Here is a 14,785-nt window from a genome sequence, read left to right as displayed (position 1 = left end):
AGTTGGAGGCGAAAAGAGCGCACAGTAGATCGGCTTTCTCTTTTGCCGTATGGGCCAGGGTGTCATTCCTCATGTGCAACGGCGGCATGGACGGCTGGTTGAAGTTACCAAGAGCAGCTTTCGACAACGACCAGAACTTGCGTGTTCCGGTCGGGTAACTGGAAAGCTGCTCGCCGATTTTAACGACGTGCTTTGACTTCGCACGGGCGATTTGCCGATTAAAAAATCTGGAGGCACTGTTATATTTCCTCTTAAGAACTTTGCAGTTCGAATCCTATGTGCCCAGCGCCGCAACCCAAGTTCGATACGCCTGTTTTTTGCAATCAGATGCTGCTTTAACTTACGCATCGAACCAGGGCTGTGATCTGCCACCGATCGGTACTACAGAGCTTGGTATAAAGATATCCATGCCCTGCAGTATCACATCGGCTACTGCAACGGCACAGGCATCATCCGAGGGTAAACAAACCCTGCCCCAAGGGTAGGATGCAAAAAAGGATCGCATCCTATCCCAATCTGCTGACTTGTAGTGCCAAACGCGGCGGGTCGCTGGTGGTCTGCGACGTTGGCGTCGGATAGGCACTACACTTTTGACAGACCATACGCCAATGCAAAATTGTATTCAGATCGCCCTGCGTAGTATGTGGTACGTGATCCAAGCCATTCGGCATTGTGCCCGTTGAAATCACCCAAGACTACGATTTCAGTGGAGGGGATCTGTGCAAGCACGTCGTCAATTGCCGCTTGAACGCAGCCCATGAGATGATCGGTTTCTGCGTTACCACTATGCGTACTAAACAAAAACGGTTTTTGAAACGGTTGCTTAATTATTAATTTTATTAATTAAAACAGATGGTTAGGCTTATCATTAAATATTATTCCATGTTTTAATTTTCTTTTAAATATTACATATCGAATATCCTTCTTCGGACTTCATAACCGAATGTTAGGTAGTACAGTATTTTTGTTTGATTCGAGTCCCGCATCGTTCATAAATTTTGATTACAAACTTAATTTGTATAGTATTTTTACTACTTTTATAGCATGTGCATGATAATTTTAATTATTTTCTTATTAAATGTTTGTCAATTATAATTAAGAAATATTTTAATGATTTCGCTTACAAAATTTATACGACTAGATAGATAGACTATGACAGTTGTGAAAACGTCGAAAAAAATAGACTTTAGAACCACCCTCTATTTTGAGTAATTCACGCACACTAACACAAAGTGTCATTCAAATCGTGAGTGTAAGACGTAGTTTGTCATGCACACTAAACTAATATTCTTGGCCTGTTTTTATCGGTACTCTAACAGTAAGAGACTCTATCTAGACGTATAAAATATCTAAGTGTTTTGGATATAAATAATATCATAATACAAGTTTCATATTCAGGCTTGTACGATAATATGTACATTTAGGTGAAAATTTATACACGTTTTAAGTGCAAATTCTTTATGAAAACATGTAAAAAAATGTGATAAATAACCAAATACTTACAGTTTACTTGTGAACCACACCCCTGAAAGAGGGATTACTTCAACCACAAAGTAGGGATAGATTACATGTAACTATAAGTCATTTGATTAAAGTAGAAGTCTAAACATTGGCTACAAATATCGTAAGCGTTAAATTTGTGTCATTTCTTGTAGTACCAGTGTAACCCTGTACCGGGTCTCCGAACCGATAGCGATCAAACATAAACTATATTGATGGAAATCCTATAAGAACGTTTACAAACCTAAAATGGCTCCCCAACTCAGAAAACGTAACGTAACACGTAGGCAATTCCCTAGAATTGGCTATAAAATAGAAAATATATTTAAATTTCTGACTCACTGCTGCTAGAGTCGGGGTGGTAATAAATGAGTTGCAGATTCTATTCGCGTTCATCTCTAGAAGGTTGTTTTATTGGTTTTTTATTTATCACGTGGAAAATTATTGCGGTACAAGGAAAATTTATTAGGTATAGTAAATATAATGATTCTTTAGTTACTTACATCATATTTTTTTATATACTGTATAAGTCTATGTGTTATATATAAGTGCCCAATAGAAATGATTCTCATTTATGTTGTGCACCTGTAATTAACTCATACACTGGAACTATTATTGTGCAATATTTAAGTTTAAGAATGTATTGTGTATGTGTTGTTGGAGCACCTTTAAATAAATAAATAAATAAAATGAAGTAGCCACAAAGTACTTGTAGAAAAAAATATGAAAGTTGTGTGTCAAGAGAATGACAAATACGTAGTGTTTAAATTCTCTTTGTGACAAACGAACGAATGAATAGTTCGCCGAGCAACCGTACAGCAAAGAGGACGTAAATACTACGTAATAAGAGCCGGGACTGCCTAAGTAAACATTGAAATTAGTTTTAGTACGAAACATGCAGTGATTTGACATAAGTTTGAAATAGTAGTAATTCCAGTACGGCGATTGGCGACGAAGTATAATCCGGGTAAGTTTGAAAGCGAACAGTTGCTTAAAACGTAGTGCATTTCGGCTATTTCCGTTTTTTAACAGATTACAGCCATCATCTGTCAATCTATCAATGACTGCACGTTTCATACAATCGAGTGAATCGCTTTTTTCTCAAAGAGTTTCGCTAGGCTGCCGTACAGTACTGACATTGATCAACTGGTGACCCTCTAAGTATATTTTCCATAATTTTCGAGAGCAGGCATGTGACAATAATAAGCTTGTAGCTAGACAGATCCGAAATGTCTCCTTTTTGGGATCTGGTTTACAAAAGCTGATTTCCATAAGTACGGGACTGCGCATTGTGAGTATAAGTGTCAAAAGGATTATTCTGGCACTTATACTCAAAAGATGTAACGGATTAAGACACGCGAGTAACACGCGTTTTAATCGTTTCAATTAGAGACCCCGCAAACTGCAGACTTTTGATCGGCCGATAGTTTGGTTGGTTTCTTAATCAGTATAAAGATGTATGATTAAAACTAATAGCGAATCGTCCCTAAAACTGTGGGCCGATAGTTGCTAGTGTGCGCAGTCATCACAGACCCAACTGTTTAGTCGGGCCAGTGTGCGCACTTAACAGCCGAAATCAACCAAACTATCGGCCGATCGAAAGTCTGCAGTTTGCGGGGTCTCTTAGTGTCTTGAAGTAAAACTTGAATGCGTTACACGGGACGGTGATTTCTTGAATTGAGGATTTAGCTGGTAAATGCGTGACGAACGAACGCTAGCGTTACGATAGCGGTGATTTCTTGACTATTTCGTTATTTAATTTCGTTTTATTTAATTGAATCTATTGACATTTACACTCTAAAAGAAGTAATAGTTTTAACATTTGTAATAATAAACAGTCATTACTTTAAAAACCCGGTTCTAAGCCTCTCATCATACATAATATTTTAAGACTATTGTCTAAGATCGTATAGTAAATCAGTAAAAAATATACAACACAGAGTGTCAATGAAACCTCTGACCTTAGTCATTAGTGAGCAACTAGAGGCCAAATGAACGGTTGATTGCTTCGTTGGATAATCCTCTTAAATCATCGCTTCTACCGAGCGGGAGTTTACCTTGTTACCTCACCAAAGCGACGATTTGCTGTGATTCCGAGCGGTAAAAATACTTAGAACAACTTTAATAAGGTTGTTGCTTTAAAATGTTATGATTTTTATACACTTACGAAATGATATATGTGTAAACATGAAGAAGTTTAACAGTGGTGGTATTGTGCGTTCAATTGATTGAAATATTATATTATTTCACCAGTGGGCTCCTTTGCACAGGATGCCGGCTAGATTTTGGGTACCTCGACGGCGCCTATTTCTGCCCTGAAGCAGTAATGTGTAAGCGTTATTGTGTTTCAGTCTGAAGGGCGCCGTAAACGAGACTTAACATCTTATGTCTCAATGTGACGATCGCAATTGTAGTGCCGCACAGAATTTTTGAGTTTTTCAAGAATCCTGAGCGGCACTGCATTGTAATGGGTAGGGCGTATCAATTACCATCAGCTGAACGTCCTGCTCGTCTCGTCCCTTATTTTCATAAAAAAATGTATTTACAAACGTTAAATAAGATTTTGTAAATTTGTTTGTAAGGTTGCACTTTCACAAAATTTGAGTTTGTTTCAGTGTTTTCACGTAAAATATATTAATCGAAGTAAGTAGGCTACATCAATGTAGATATCTAGGCTTAATAGACCAATCTGTTAAAAGCATCGGGGGCTTTGAGATTGAATCCTAAACTATTGAAGCATGAGCACGTTATATAAAATTTTTTATTAAAGAGAAATTATTATTTTACATTCCTCAATTAAATTTCTGATAGTGTAACGGAAATTGACCAAAATAAGGATATTGATGAAATTTTTAATAAGTGTATTATATTATGTAACCAAGTAAACTAAATTCGGTGATTATTGTAGCATTGGTCACATTAAATACTCACTCTTGAATTATGATATTTTAACGAAAATTAACCAACATATTGATGAAATTATAATTAATGTTCGTTTATCATTATATAACTAAGTATTCACATTTAAATTTTGATATTTTTATGGAATTTGACCAAAATAAGCTTAGGTAGATCATGTAAGGCCGTTCCAAATATTCAGTCTATCTCTTACTTGAGATAAAAATCGGCCGATATCGATAGTCTATCTAGACGTTTAACGGCCATTCACAATGACGCCACTAATGCCACGCCACGCACACTAATCTAGTATTCCTGGCCTTTTTTTATCAGATGTATCACAGCAAGAGACGTATAAATTATCTAAGAAAATAAGCATATAAGTGAAATTTTTTATGTGTGTATACAGGGTGGTTTTTTGAGAAGCGCGGCGGTGGCTAAGTCGGAAACTATGAGACTTAGAGGAAAGTCGTGAAAGGAGTCATGCCCTCGATATACAAGAAACCAATAACTGCATATTTAGTTTTTTTTAATTTCTTGAACTTTTGACGGAAATGGACCCGAATGATCTTTCGATAAAAATTACATCCTGTATTATTGGATCAATCTTTGTAAAGATATGTATTACTAAAAATGTAAGGAAATGCCAAATTTTTCTGTTTTATTGAGCTAACACGGAAGAAAACTCTGATTCAAACTTTTTGTTAGAAATCTTACTTTTTTTGTTGATATTCTATCACGATAGAGGCATTTGATGCCATGACAGGCTTTATCCGTGGATAAGTAAGTAAGGACTTAGTTCATTAGAGAAATGCATAAACTAATGCATTGGAGTCAACGGAAACCATTTTGACTAACTTATTAGTTAGGTAAAGTGAAATATGAAAAGCAATTTGTATTTTTTTACTATTTGCTTTAATTTTTAGTAATACATATCTTTGCAAAGATTGATCCTTATCAGCAACAGAGTCCATTGGTCCGGTAATACAGAATGATATTTTTTTTGAGAAATCATTCGGGTCGATTTCTGTCAAAAGTATAAGAAATTTTAAAAAACTAAATATGCAGTTATTGATTTCTTATAAATTAAAGGCATGACTCCTTTCATGACTTTTCTCTAAGTCTCGCAGTTTCCGACTTGGCCATCGCCGCCCTTCACAAAAAACCACCCTGTATTATCATATAACTAACTGAAATAGATGTGAAATATAAATTAACACAGTTTCTAAGAAATACTTACACTTATGGGCCAAGAGTCTGAGATAAACAGATTTTATTTTTTATAATATTATCGTAAGCAATTTGTTATGTTTTTACTCACTTGTAGGATTAATTGCACAAATAAAACTGAATACAAAATTTTATGAACGATGCGGGACTCGAATCCGCGACCTCTCGCGTTCCGTGCGAGCGTGCTGAGCCTTTAAAGCGACACTAAATGCCAGCGACCTTGAGCGATGGAGTTCATCGCTGCCGGCCCGCCATCTATTTAACAAAGCCAATATTTTCAAAATTCTTGCGTGGAAAACCGTTTATATGCTTACAATCCTCGTTATTCACTACTAATCTGAATAAATGAACCTACACAAAAAAGTACAAGCTATAAGAATAACTTTTATGAGAGAAGTACCAAAAAAATGCGTCACGCTATGCCAAAAAACTTGTTTAACTTCAAAGAAAAGTGGTAGTTCAAAAAGGCTAGGCAGTGTTAACTATAACCAACAGCAAGCATTAGCAACCTACAAATAAGACTTAAGGATATGTGTAACAGGATTAAATAGTGTTCATAGTTCGAAATGCTATACTTTCACCACAAAACTTGTCTAAAAACATCATGTTTGTGTGTTTTCTGCTTACTCTTCGCCTTAATGGGCTCAAAAGCATTTTATCGCCCCTTTTTGAAGAACAGCACCACTATACTTCTGTGCATGTTTTGCCCTCGAGGATGACGGAATTGAATAGCTTCTGGAGGATCTTAAGCACAGGAGTACCACCAGCTCTCAGAAGCTCAGCTGTAATCCCAGCATCACCCGGCGCCTTGTTGTTTTTAAGCTGTTTTAGGGCCATACTAATCTCGTATAGGCTGACGTCTGGGATATCTTCGGTATAGTTCGGGTTAGTTTGGCTCTTTCTAGGTCTTCAGCCTTGTTGGTAACAGATGCCCGTGCAGTCGTGTATAACTGTCCGTAGTACTTCTCTACTTCCCTCAATAGTCCGGGCTTAGACGAAACGACCCTGCCGTCACCGGTCTTCAGCTTAGTCAGTTGGCTCTGCCCAATAGACAAATCTCCTGCGAATACTTTGGAGTCTTTATTACGCTCTATGGCCGCCTTCACACAATCTGTATTATGGCTGCGTATGTCGCAAGTCTGTAAATTGGAGATCTGTCTATTTAGCTGCCTATACTGGGAAGCATCATCCGGAGACTGAAGGGCCATTTGGCGTCTTACATCCATCAATTTGAGGGTAGTATCTGAAATTTTCCGGTGCTTTTTGAACGGCTGGCCTTGACGAACTTCGACCCTGCTGTTTGAACAGCTGCCACGAACCTGTTATTATACTCGTCCACGATAACGCAGTCACCGAGGCATTCGAAGCGGTTTTGCATTTCAAGTTGAATGTTTGCCGGGTTTTGGATCTGGATGGGTGAAGGTCGAAGCGTAGACTTCACCAGTCGAGACCGCTCCAGTTTAGAAATGGTATTCAACGTGCCTCCTACAATGCGAATGTAATGAAAAGTAGCACTAAACAATCTAATTGTATATAAAACGTATTAATTGTGAGATACAGTGTTCTTAATAATAAAAAAATAAATAAACAAACGCTGTGTTTTCATGCGATGGCCAAGTGAATCTATATATTTAAAATATTAAATATTTTCAACATTGATATTGTCACTATAAGATTTTGTTCAGTTAGCAAAAGACGTTGTAACTTAAGACAGAAGGACCCATAGTAAAATATAAAATATAAAGAAAGAAATAGAGGCAGACAAAGCAAAAGATGGGAAGATGACTTCAGGAATGTGGCTGGTCCGGTATGGACCCATTTAGCAAGAGACAGCAATACGTGGAAATTTTTAGAGGAGGGCTTTGCCGACAGACAAGCTGTCCTACACAAACATCCAGTTGCCGATAGTTCAAATAATAGAAAAGTTAAATTAAATCAATTGAGTGTTTAGTTAATAAGCATGTATATACTAATTGTAAGGAAAAGCAGCAATAATGGCTATTTTATATTTTTATTATTTAGTATAAGAATGTCTGACATCATCATCAGCTGGAAGACTTTCACTGTTGGACAAAGGTCTCCTCCAAAGATCTCCACGACGCGCCGATCCTGCGCTGCCCTCATCCAACAATTTTCGGCGATTGTGACCAGATCGGCGTTCCATCTTGTGGGGGGCATACCAACACGGCGTCTTTCATCTTCTTACATATTGTCTGACATGATTCATGAAAATTACCAGAATTTCTCTGAAAAGACACTATAGTATCAGCCGAAATAAACGATCAACATTTTCTCGTAAACAAATCTATTTCTATCGATAAATTATTCGTATATAAATAAATGTATGGAAATACTTCGAAACGTTCAACCCGTGAGTGTTTTCAAGAGAATCTAAAATAAAGCTGTTTATTTTTGAAGTGAAAATTTCTTTACGCGTGCTTAACTTGAGTGGATATTGAATGAGACTGAGCCGTCACGCTCGGGTATGAAGCGATTCTTCCGGTAAGGTCGGCTTGAGTAAATTAAGGGAGACTGTCTGCTAAGCACTCGTCTTTTTTTATTTAAAAAACTCACGCCTATTTATTCCCGAAGGTGTTAGCAGATGTATAACCATATATCGCCTGTAATGTTCTAAGTCCGCTGGCTATATGTCTGACATTGATATAGTGTTTGCTCTGCAAAAAAGAGTTGTTTATGCTATATATCAGCTTGGTTATAGACAGTCTCTCAAAGAAAAATTTAAAGAAATAAATATCATGACTGAACAGTGAACAATGAACATTGTCACTATATTAATGAAAATTTAATATACGTTCACAAAAATCGTCACCTTTTTGCATTATTATAACACTAGAAATAAGGGATTGCTTTTAACTAATTCTAGTAGGCTTCATAAGATACATAATAGCTTTAAGACTAAATCTATACACTTCTATAATAAAGTCCCAGCCACTGTTCAGGCATTATCTATAAATAAATTGAAATGTTTTATAAAAAAAATGGCTCTGTCGTAAATCCTATTACTCCACAGCTGAATATCTAAATGATCGGACAGCCTGGGTCTAGATTGTGATTATTTTATAGCGATTGAAATGAGTGTACAATATTGTATATTTTTATTGAAAGGAGCGCAAACAGATAATGCTGGGAGAGTTTCTTGCCGCTTCTTCTCTCTCAGAGCGCCATTTGTTTCCGAAGCGGTAGTAATATCTAGTATATTAGAAATGACATCAAAAATAATTCTAAAGGAATCAATTTTGAGAAAATAAATGCCTTTTTATTTGGCTAGGCTCGCTAAGCCAACACCTTTAAAATGCAGGTGTTAGTTAGTACTAACACCTGCATTTCTGCTCTAGTGAGCAGAAAAAATAAACTGAATACATGTGCATATACAATACGAAAAATACAATTTACATGACCATTAAAATTAATATAACAATAATAATTAAGGCTGTGTTGCATCATATTAGCTGTTATAGTTAAGGTTTAAGTCAAATTAAACGTTAACAGTAACGCTGTCTACAACATAAACTGCGGAATGTAGTGCATCCAATCAATATATTCCTTGGCATAGTTAAAGTTAAATTTAAAAAGTAAAATATGAAGTCAACATCGAATATTTATTTGAAACTATTGACAGGTCACTTTTTAGCTATTTAACTTTAACTTTCTAGACGGTTACGCTTAACAGTTAAAGTTATGACATCAGCTAAAAATTGTCAAATGGTGCAACACATTTTTTGCTTAGCCGGTACTTTAACATGTTTTTTTTATTGCTAAAGTTAATCGATGCTACCGTGTCAACTGTGCTTAGACTACATACGGTTATTAGTAAAGGATTAATAAGGATAATACCATTATTTATTTATTTTTGTTGCATCGCTTCAGATAGATTGTCATTAAAAATATGCTTGTGAAATCATGAAGCTGTAAATATTTCTTCTCGTTAAATCGCAACCTTTACTGAAGTGACGTATAACTTTTGCAATACATAAGTATTATTTAAGACCTTTTTTATATGTGTTTTAAATTTAAATTTAAAAAGTAAATTATCGAAACTATTGAGGTCGCTATTTAGCTATTTAACTTTAAGAATTTTAACCGTCGAAGAATGGACGGTTACGGTTAACAGTTAAAGTTATGACGTCATCTAAACATTGTCAAATGGTGCAACACATTTTTTGCTTAACCAGTACTTTAACATGTTTTTTATTGCTAAAGTTAGTCGATGCCACCCAGTGTCTACTCTAAACTACATACGGTTATTAGTAAAGGATTAGTAAGGATAATACCGTTATTTATTTATTTTTGTTGCATCGCTTCACATAGATTGTTATTAAAATATACTTGTGAAATCATGAAGCTGTAAATATTACTTCTCGTTAAATTGCAACCTTTACTGAAGTGATGGTTGAAAAACGTATAACTTTTGCAATACATAAGTATATTTTAAGACCTTTTTTATATGTGTTCTAAATTTAAATTTAAAAAGTAAATTATCGAAACTATTGAGGTCGCTATTTAGCTATTTAACGGACGTTATATTTAATGGACGGTTACGGTTAACAGTTAAAGTTATGACGTCATCTAAAAATTGTCAAATGGTGCAACACATTTTTTGCTTAACCAGTACTTTAACATGTTTTTTATTGCTAAAGTTAGCCGATGCCCCCAGTGTCTACTCTAAACTATACACGATTATTAGTAAAGGATTAGTAAGGATAATACCGTTATTTATTTATTTTTGTTGCATCGCTTCACATAGATTGTCATTAAAAATATACTTGTGAAATCATGAAGCTGTAAATATTACTTCTCGTTAAATCGCAACCTTTACTGAAGTGATGGTTGAAAAACGTATAACTTTTGCAATACATAAGTATATTTTAAGACCTTTTTTATATATGTTTAAATATTATTTATTTATTTTTTTATTATATTTATTTAACGCTCTTGCGTGAAGGAAACCTTACAAAGGTATTCAAGGGTTGTGTGTAAAATTGAACAAATCACATCGGGCTTATAAGGTCTTGAAACCCGGGTGGTCTTTCACGCAAAATGGGCTATAAAGTAAAGTTCTCGTCCCAATTGGGGTAGTAAAATCCTCGAATAGCGACCACGTACTACGGATACCGTAGTGTTGGTAGGCCCCCCAAAAGATGGACCGACGGTCTGGTCAAGATCGCCGGAATACGTTGGATGAGGGCAGCACAGGAGCGATCGTCATGGCAATCTTTGGTGGAGGTCTTTGTCTAGCAGTAGACGTCTTCCGGCTGATGATGATGATGAGGCTATAGTAGATGTCGAGTTGCGTATCCTATGAATAGCTTAAGTTAACTTCTTATATCTGCTTTTTACTTTTACTTAATTTCTGATTTAAAGTCAAAAACACACTAAACTTATCACCAGCCTTATCAATATATTTTTAGGATCGAAATTATATGTCAAAATGAATAAATTATTGTTCTCGAATTATCCTAACAGACGCTTTTGCTGTGTCGTATTTTGTTTGAATTATTCATTCGAATTAATTTAGTCTTACCAGAGTGAACTTGAGATCACCGATTTGTTTTGAACTGATTTTATTATTCACTACTACCTACATACAATATTGAAGTGAAACTTATTTAGAATCGTTGCGCTTTGAAACTAGATGAAACGAAAAAGCGAGACGATAGAGGTAAATGTGTATGTGGTCTCCTCTTTGTGTCATGCTTCGTAGCGTCCCCTCTATCGTCTACTAAGTATTAAAATATTTTGTTTGTGTTGTTTTTTTTAAATTGTTTTCAATAAACCTAATTCTTATTTTACGTATTCATGAATATACAGTTTGCATGACTGTTTTTTCTTCAATATTGATATTTTAATATAATATTAGTGTTAACAATTTTTTTTCATTTGTTTCAGATTGCGGTTGAAAGTGAAATGAAAAACACGCGCGATGTAAATAAGGTCTATTAAAAAGCAATAAATTTCAATTTAGAAACCCCATATTTAAAATTAGGACAATAAGTGCTAAATTAGATTCAATTCTTCCATATTTAGTAGGAGTAGTGCTAGAGATAGTGCGTATAAGTACAGTCAGCATAGTAAATCAAGGAAATGTGTGGTCAAGTCAAAGTGGTTGGATAATGTTGGGAAGATGCCGCAACGAACGCCTTCATCCTCCAGCCTGATTCGCCCATTCGTGGTGTTAGCCCTGCCCGGAATGTATTTGCTCTATAAGTATAACCAGTACAGACAGCAACAGATGGAGACGGCACGGCGTCGGGTCACCGAGCGAGAGCTTTTGCATCTCAACACAAAAATCGTAAGTACCCGAAAAGTTTTTATCAAAGTTAATACATTATTCATGTTGCTTTTAGGTTTTCCTGAAAGGTTTATTGCAACCAGCTGGGAACGTCATGAATTGGACATGCTTGAAAACATAACGGCCCCATTTTCTTCTTGTTGGGCTTTTACAAAAAAGAAAATATGAATATGCATAACAAATATACAGTTATTTATACCTACTATGTAATCGACATATATAAAAATGAATTGCTGTTCGTTAGTCTCGCTAAAACTCGAGAACGGCTGGACGAATTTGGGTAAATTTGGTCTTGAATTATTTGTGGAAGTCCAGAGAAGGTTTAAAAGGTGAATAAATAGGAAAATGCTCAGAATTAAATAAAAACAACAATTTTGTTTTTCCTTTAATGTGTCCCCCGTCGTTTGAATTTAATTGAAAGAATAGTTCAAAATGAATAACTAATTAGAATCTTTATATTATCTATCTTACTTACTCGGGAATATAATAATTATTGTAATATTATGATACATTTTATGTACGTTTTAATATTGGGTAGGTCTGAGAATCGGTCGTCATCTATTTTATATTTCTTTATATGGCAATACAACGTTTGCTAGGTCAGCTAGTATGATATAAAAAACTCTGTATTTGTATAACTAGTACTCAAATTTTTGTACGTTATTTTAACGATAAAAAAAATTAACAAAAAAACAACTGACTTCAAAATCACTATTCCAAAAACAAAAGATATAATTTGCTCTAAATTAATATAAAAATAATTGCGTATTCTTAGACATAATTAATTTAATTCTAGTTACGATTATTATTATTTTTGAATCGGTGTCCTCCCGCCGCGGCCCCTCTCTCGCCGGTCACGTCGCGCGTGCGACTCAAGCACATCTCACCTGTAACTATGTATGTAGTTACAAAACTACCTTGGCTGACACCGACTCCAAAAATAACAATAATCGTAACTTTTATATAAATGGATTAGTTAATTAAATTGTCTAAAAATAAGCAATTATTTTTATACTTTTTAGTGCATATGATATTTATTGTTTTGGAATAGTTAATAATTGTATATTATTGTTAGATTTTTAGTGAATCTGATGTACACTACACCAATATTTTGTCTAAATTTGTCTAGATTCACTAAATAATGAAATTCAGCAATGAACGCATTGCAATTTGATTACACACATTTAGAAATTTTGGCACATATCTCACCCTTACTGTAAGTCGTTAAGGAGTTCCATTGATCATCATATTCGACTACGACAATAAAATTACAATGGGACCACACGGGAAGCATCAGCTTTAAGATAAAAAAAGAATGAGAAAAATCGGTTCACCCAGTCGATAGTTCTGAGGTAACAAACATAAATAAAACATGCCGACGAATTCAGAACCTCCACCTTTTTTAAAGTCGGTTAAAAAGTAATAGCTTTATTGACGTAACTTCATAACGCCGCGGCCGGAGACTTCGTCGATGACGAGCATCCCATTTGGTGACGAGGTCACCAAGTGAAGTAGTTACAAATGAAACAACCGTTGTCGATAAACTTAGTTTAATAACTGATTCGCAGGAGAAATATTGCCCAGTTACAGTTATCCCTACTAGCATTATAAATTTGAATGTAAATTTTGTTCCGCTTTCACGCCGGAGCTACTGAACAGATTTTGATGAAATTTGGTACAGCGATAGACTAGAGTTTGAGAAAGGACATAGGCTATATTTTATCCCGGAAAAAGCCATGGCTCCCACGGGATTTCTGAAATACTGAAATTCACGTCGATGAGCTATAACTATACCAATAGTAGGTTTAGTTTGCTATAGCAATCTTCCTCGAAATAAGATTCATTTAATATGTTGGGAACGGGAGCGAAAACGGGAACCGGAACTGGAATATGACATGAGAAAATATTCAATTCCAAACTTGCTTATTATTTTTAAAAACCCTTTATCTACGCAGACGAAGTCGCGGGCATCAGTTAGTACTTAATAATCATAACTATCCGGTGTAATATACTGTTTAAGTTTTTTGTATTTTCTGGTGTGATGTATTATTTCTAATGTAATGTTTAACAAATTCTACTTGAACTCATTGTTTGTGTAAGGATGCTTCTTGAACATGATGGTCGTGATTACTGTCACAATTAGTAATTGCATCCAACAAATACAATGATTTATTAACTATAACAGGTCGATCTGGCACCACAAGCAGCATCTCTCTCCCTCTGACGAGTTGACGCATGAGCACTGATCTCCACTAATACCACTGGACTGGCCGATGTCAAAGTGCTTTTGTGCTTGTTTGATATTCGCCATTTTGGCGCTGTTGGCCATGAAGCGAGAGTCTGCGAAATAAAACTAGTGTTGACAACCTCAACAACATAAATAGATGGTAGGAAAATAGTTATAAAAAAACTGTGCAATTTTTTGCGTTGATTCTTGAAGTATATTTTAACATGTAAAACGAACGAAATTAATTCAAAATGTAAAAATAATTCAGAGAATGGTACGTTCCTTCACAGCCGTTTGTCAATTTCATACGTCAAAATTAGTTCTCTGGACGCTCGCGAGTGGCGCTTCAAATAGACACAAAAATTTGCTGTTAAACTTATAGAACAGCATGTCCAGTGATATTTATACAGGTCAGTGCGCAGTGGCCAGTCATCATCAATCATGTTACAACATGTCAAACTTACCTCACTGAATATAATTATAATGAAATCGAATTGAAAATTTAGGTTTAGCCTAGTTAAGGCGACACTAAATAAATGCCAGCGACCTTGAGCGATATGAGTTCACGGCTGCCGGCCCGCTATATATGTCACAAACCCAATATTTTCAAAATTCATGGG

General features: G+C 35.4%; 1 protein-coding gene across 1 annotated transcript in view; it reads left to right on the top strand.

Annotated features, from left to right (window-relative positions):
• LOC126973775 (uncharacterized) overlaps nt 1-14,785 on the top strand; it is a 115,712-nt gene that overhangs the window by 11,814 nt on the left and 89,113 nt on the right. Inside the window, exon 2 of the mRNA XM_050821097.1 lies at nt 11,536-11,938. Coding sequence (XP_050677054.1) covers nt 11,771-11,938 — 168 coding nt within the window. The 5' untranslated portion in view covers nt 11,536-11,770. The remainder of the gene's footprint in view (nt 1-11,535; nt 11,939-14,785) is intronic.

This window comes from Leptidea sinapis, chromosome 30, assembly GCF_905404315.1.
Source record: "Leptidea sinapis chromosome 30, ilLepSina1.1, whole genome shotgun sequence".
Taxonomy (NCBI): domain Eukaryota; kingdom Metazoa; phylum Arthropoda; class Insecta; order Lepidoptera; family Pieridae; genus Leptidea; species Leptidea sinapis.
Note: the sequence above shows the minus strand (reverse complement) of the source record. Positions and strands in the feature narration are given on the sequence as shown.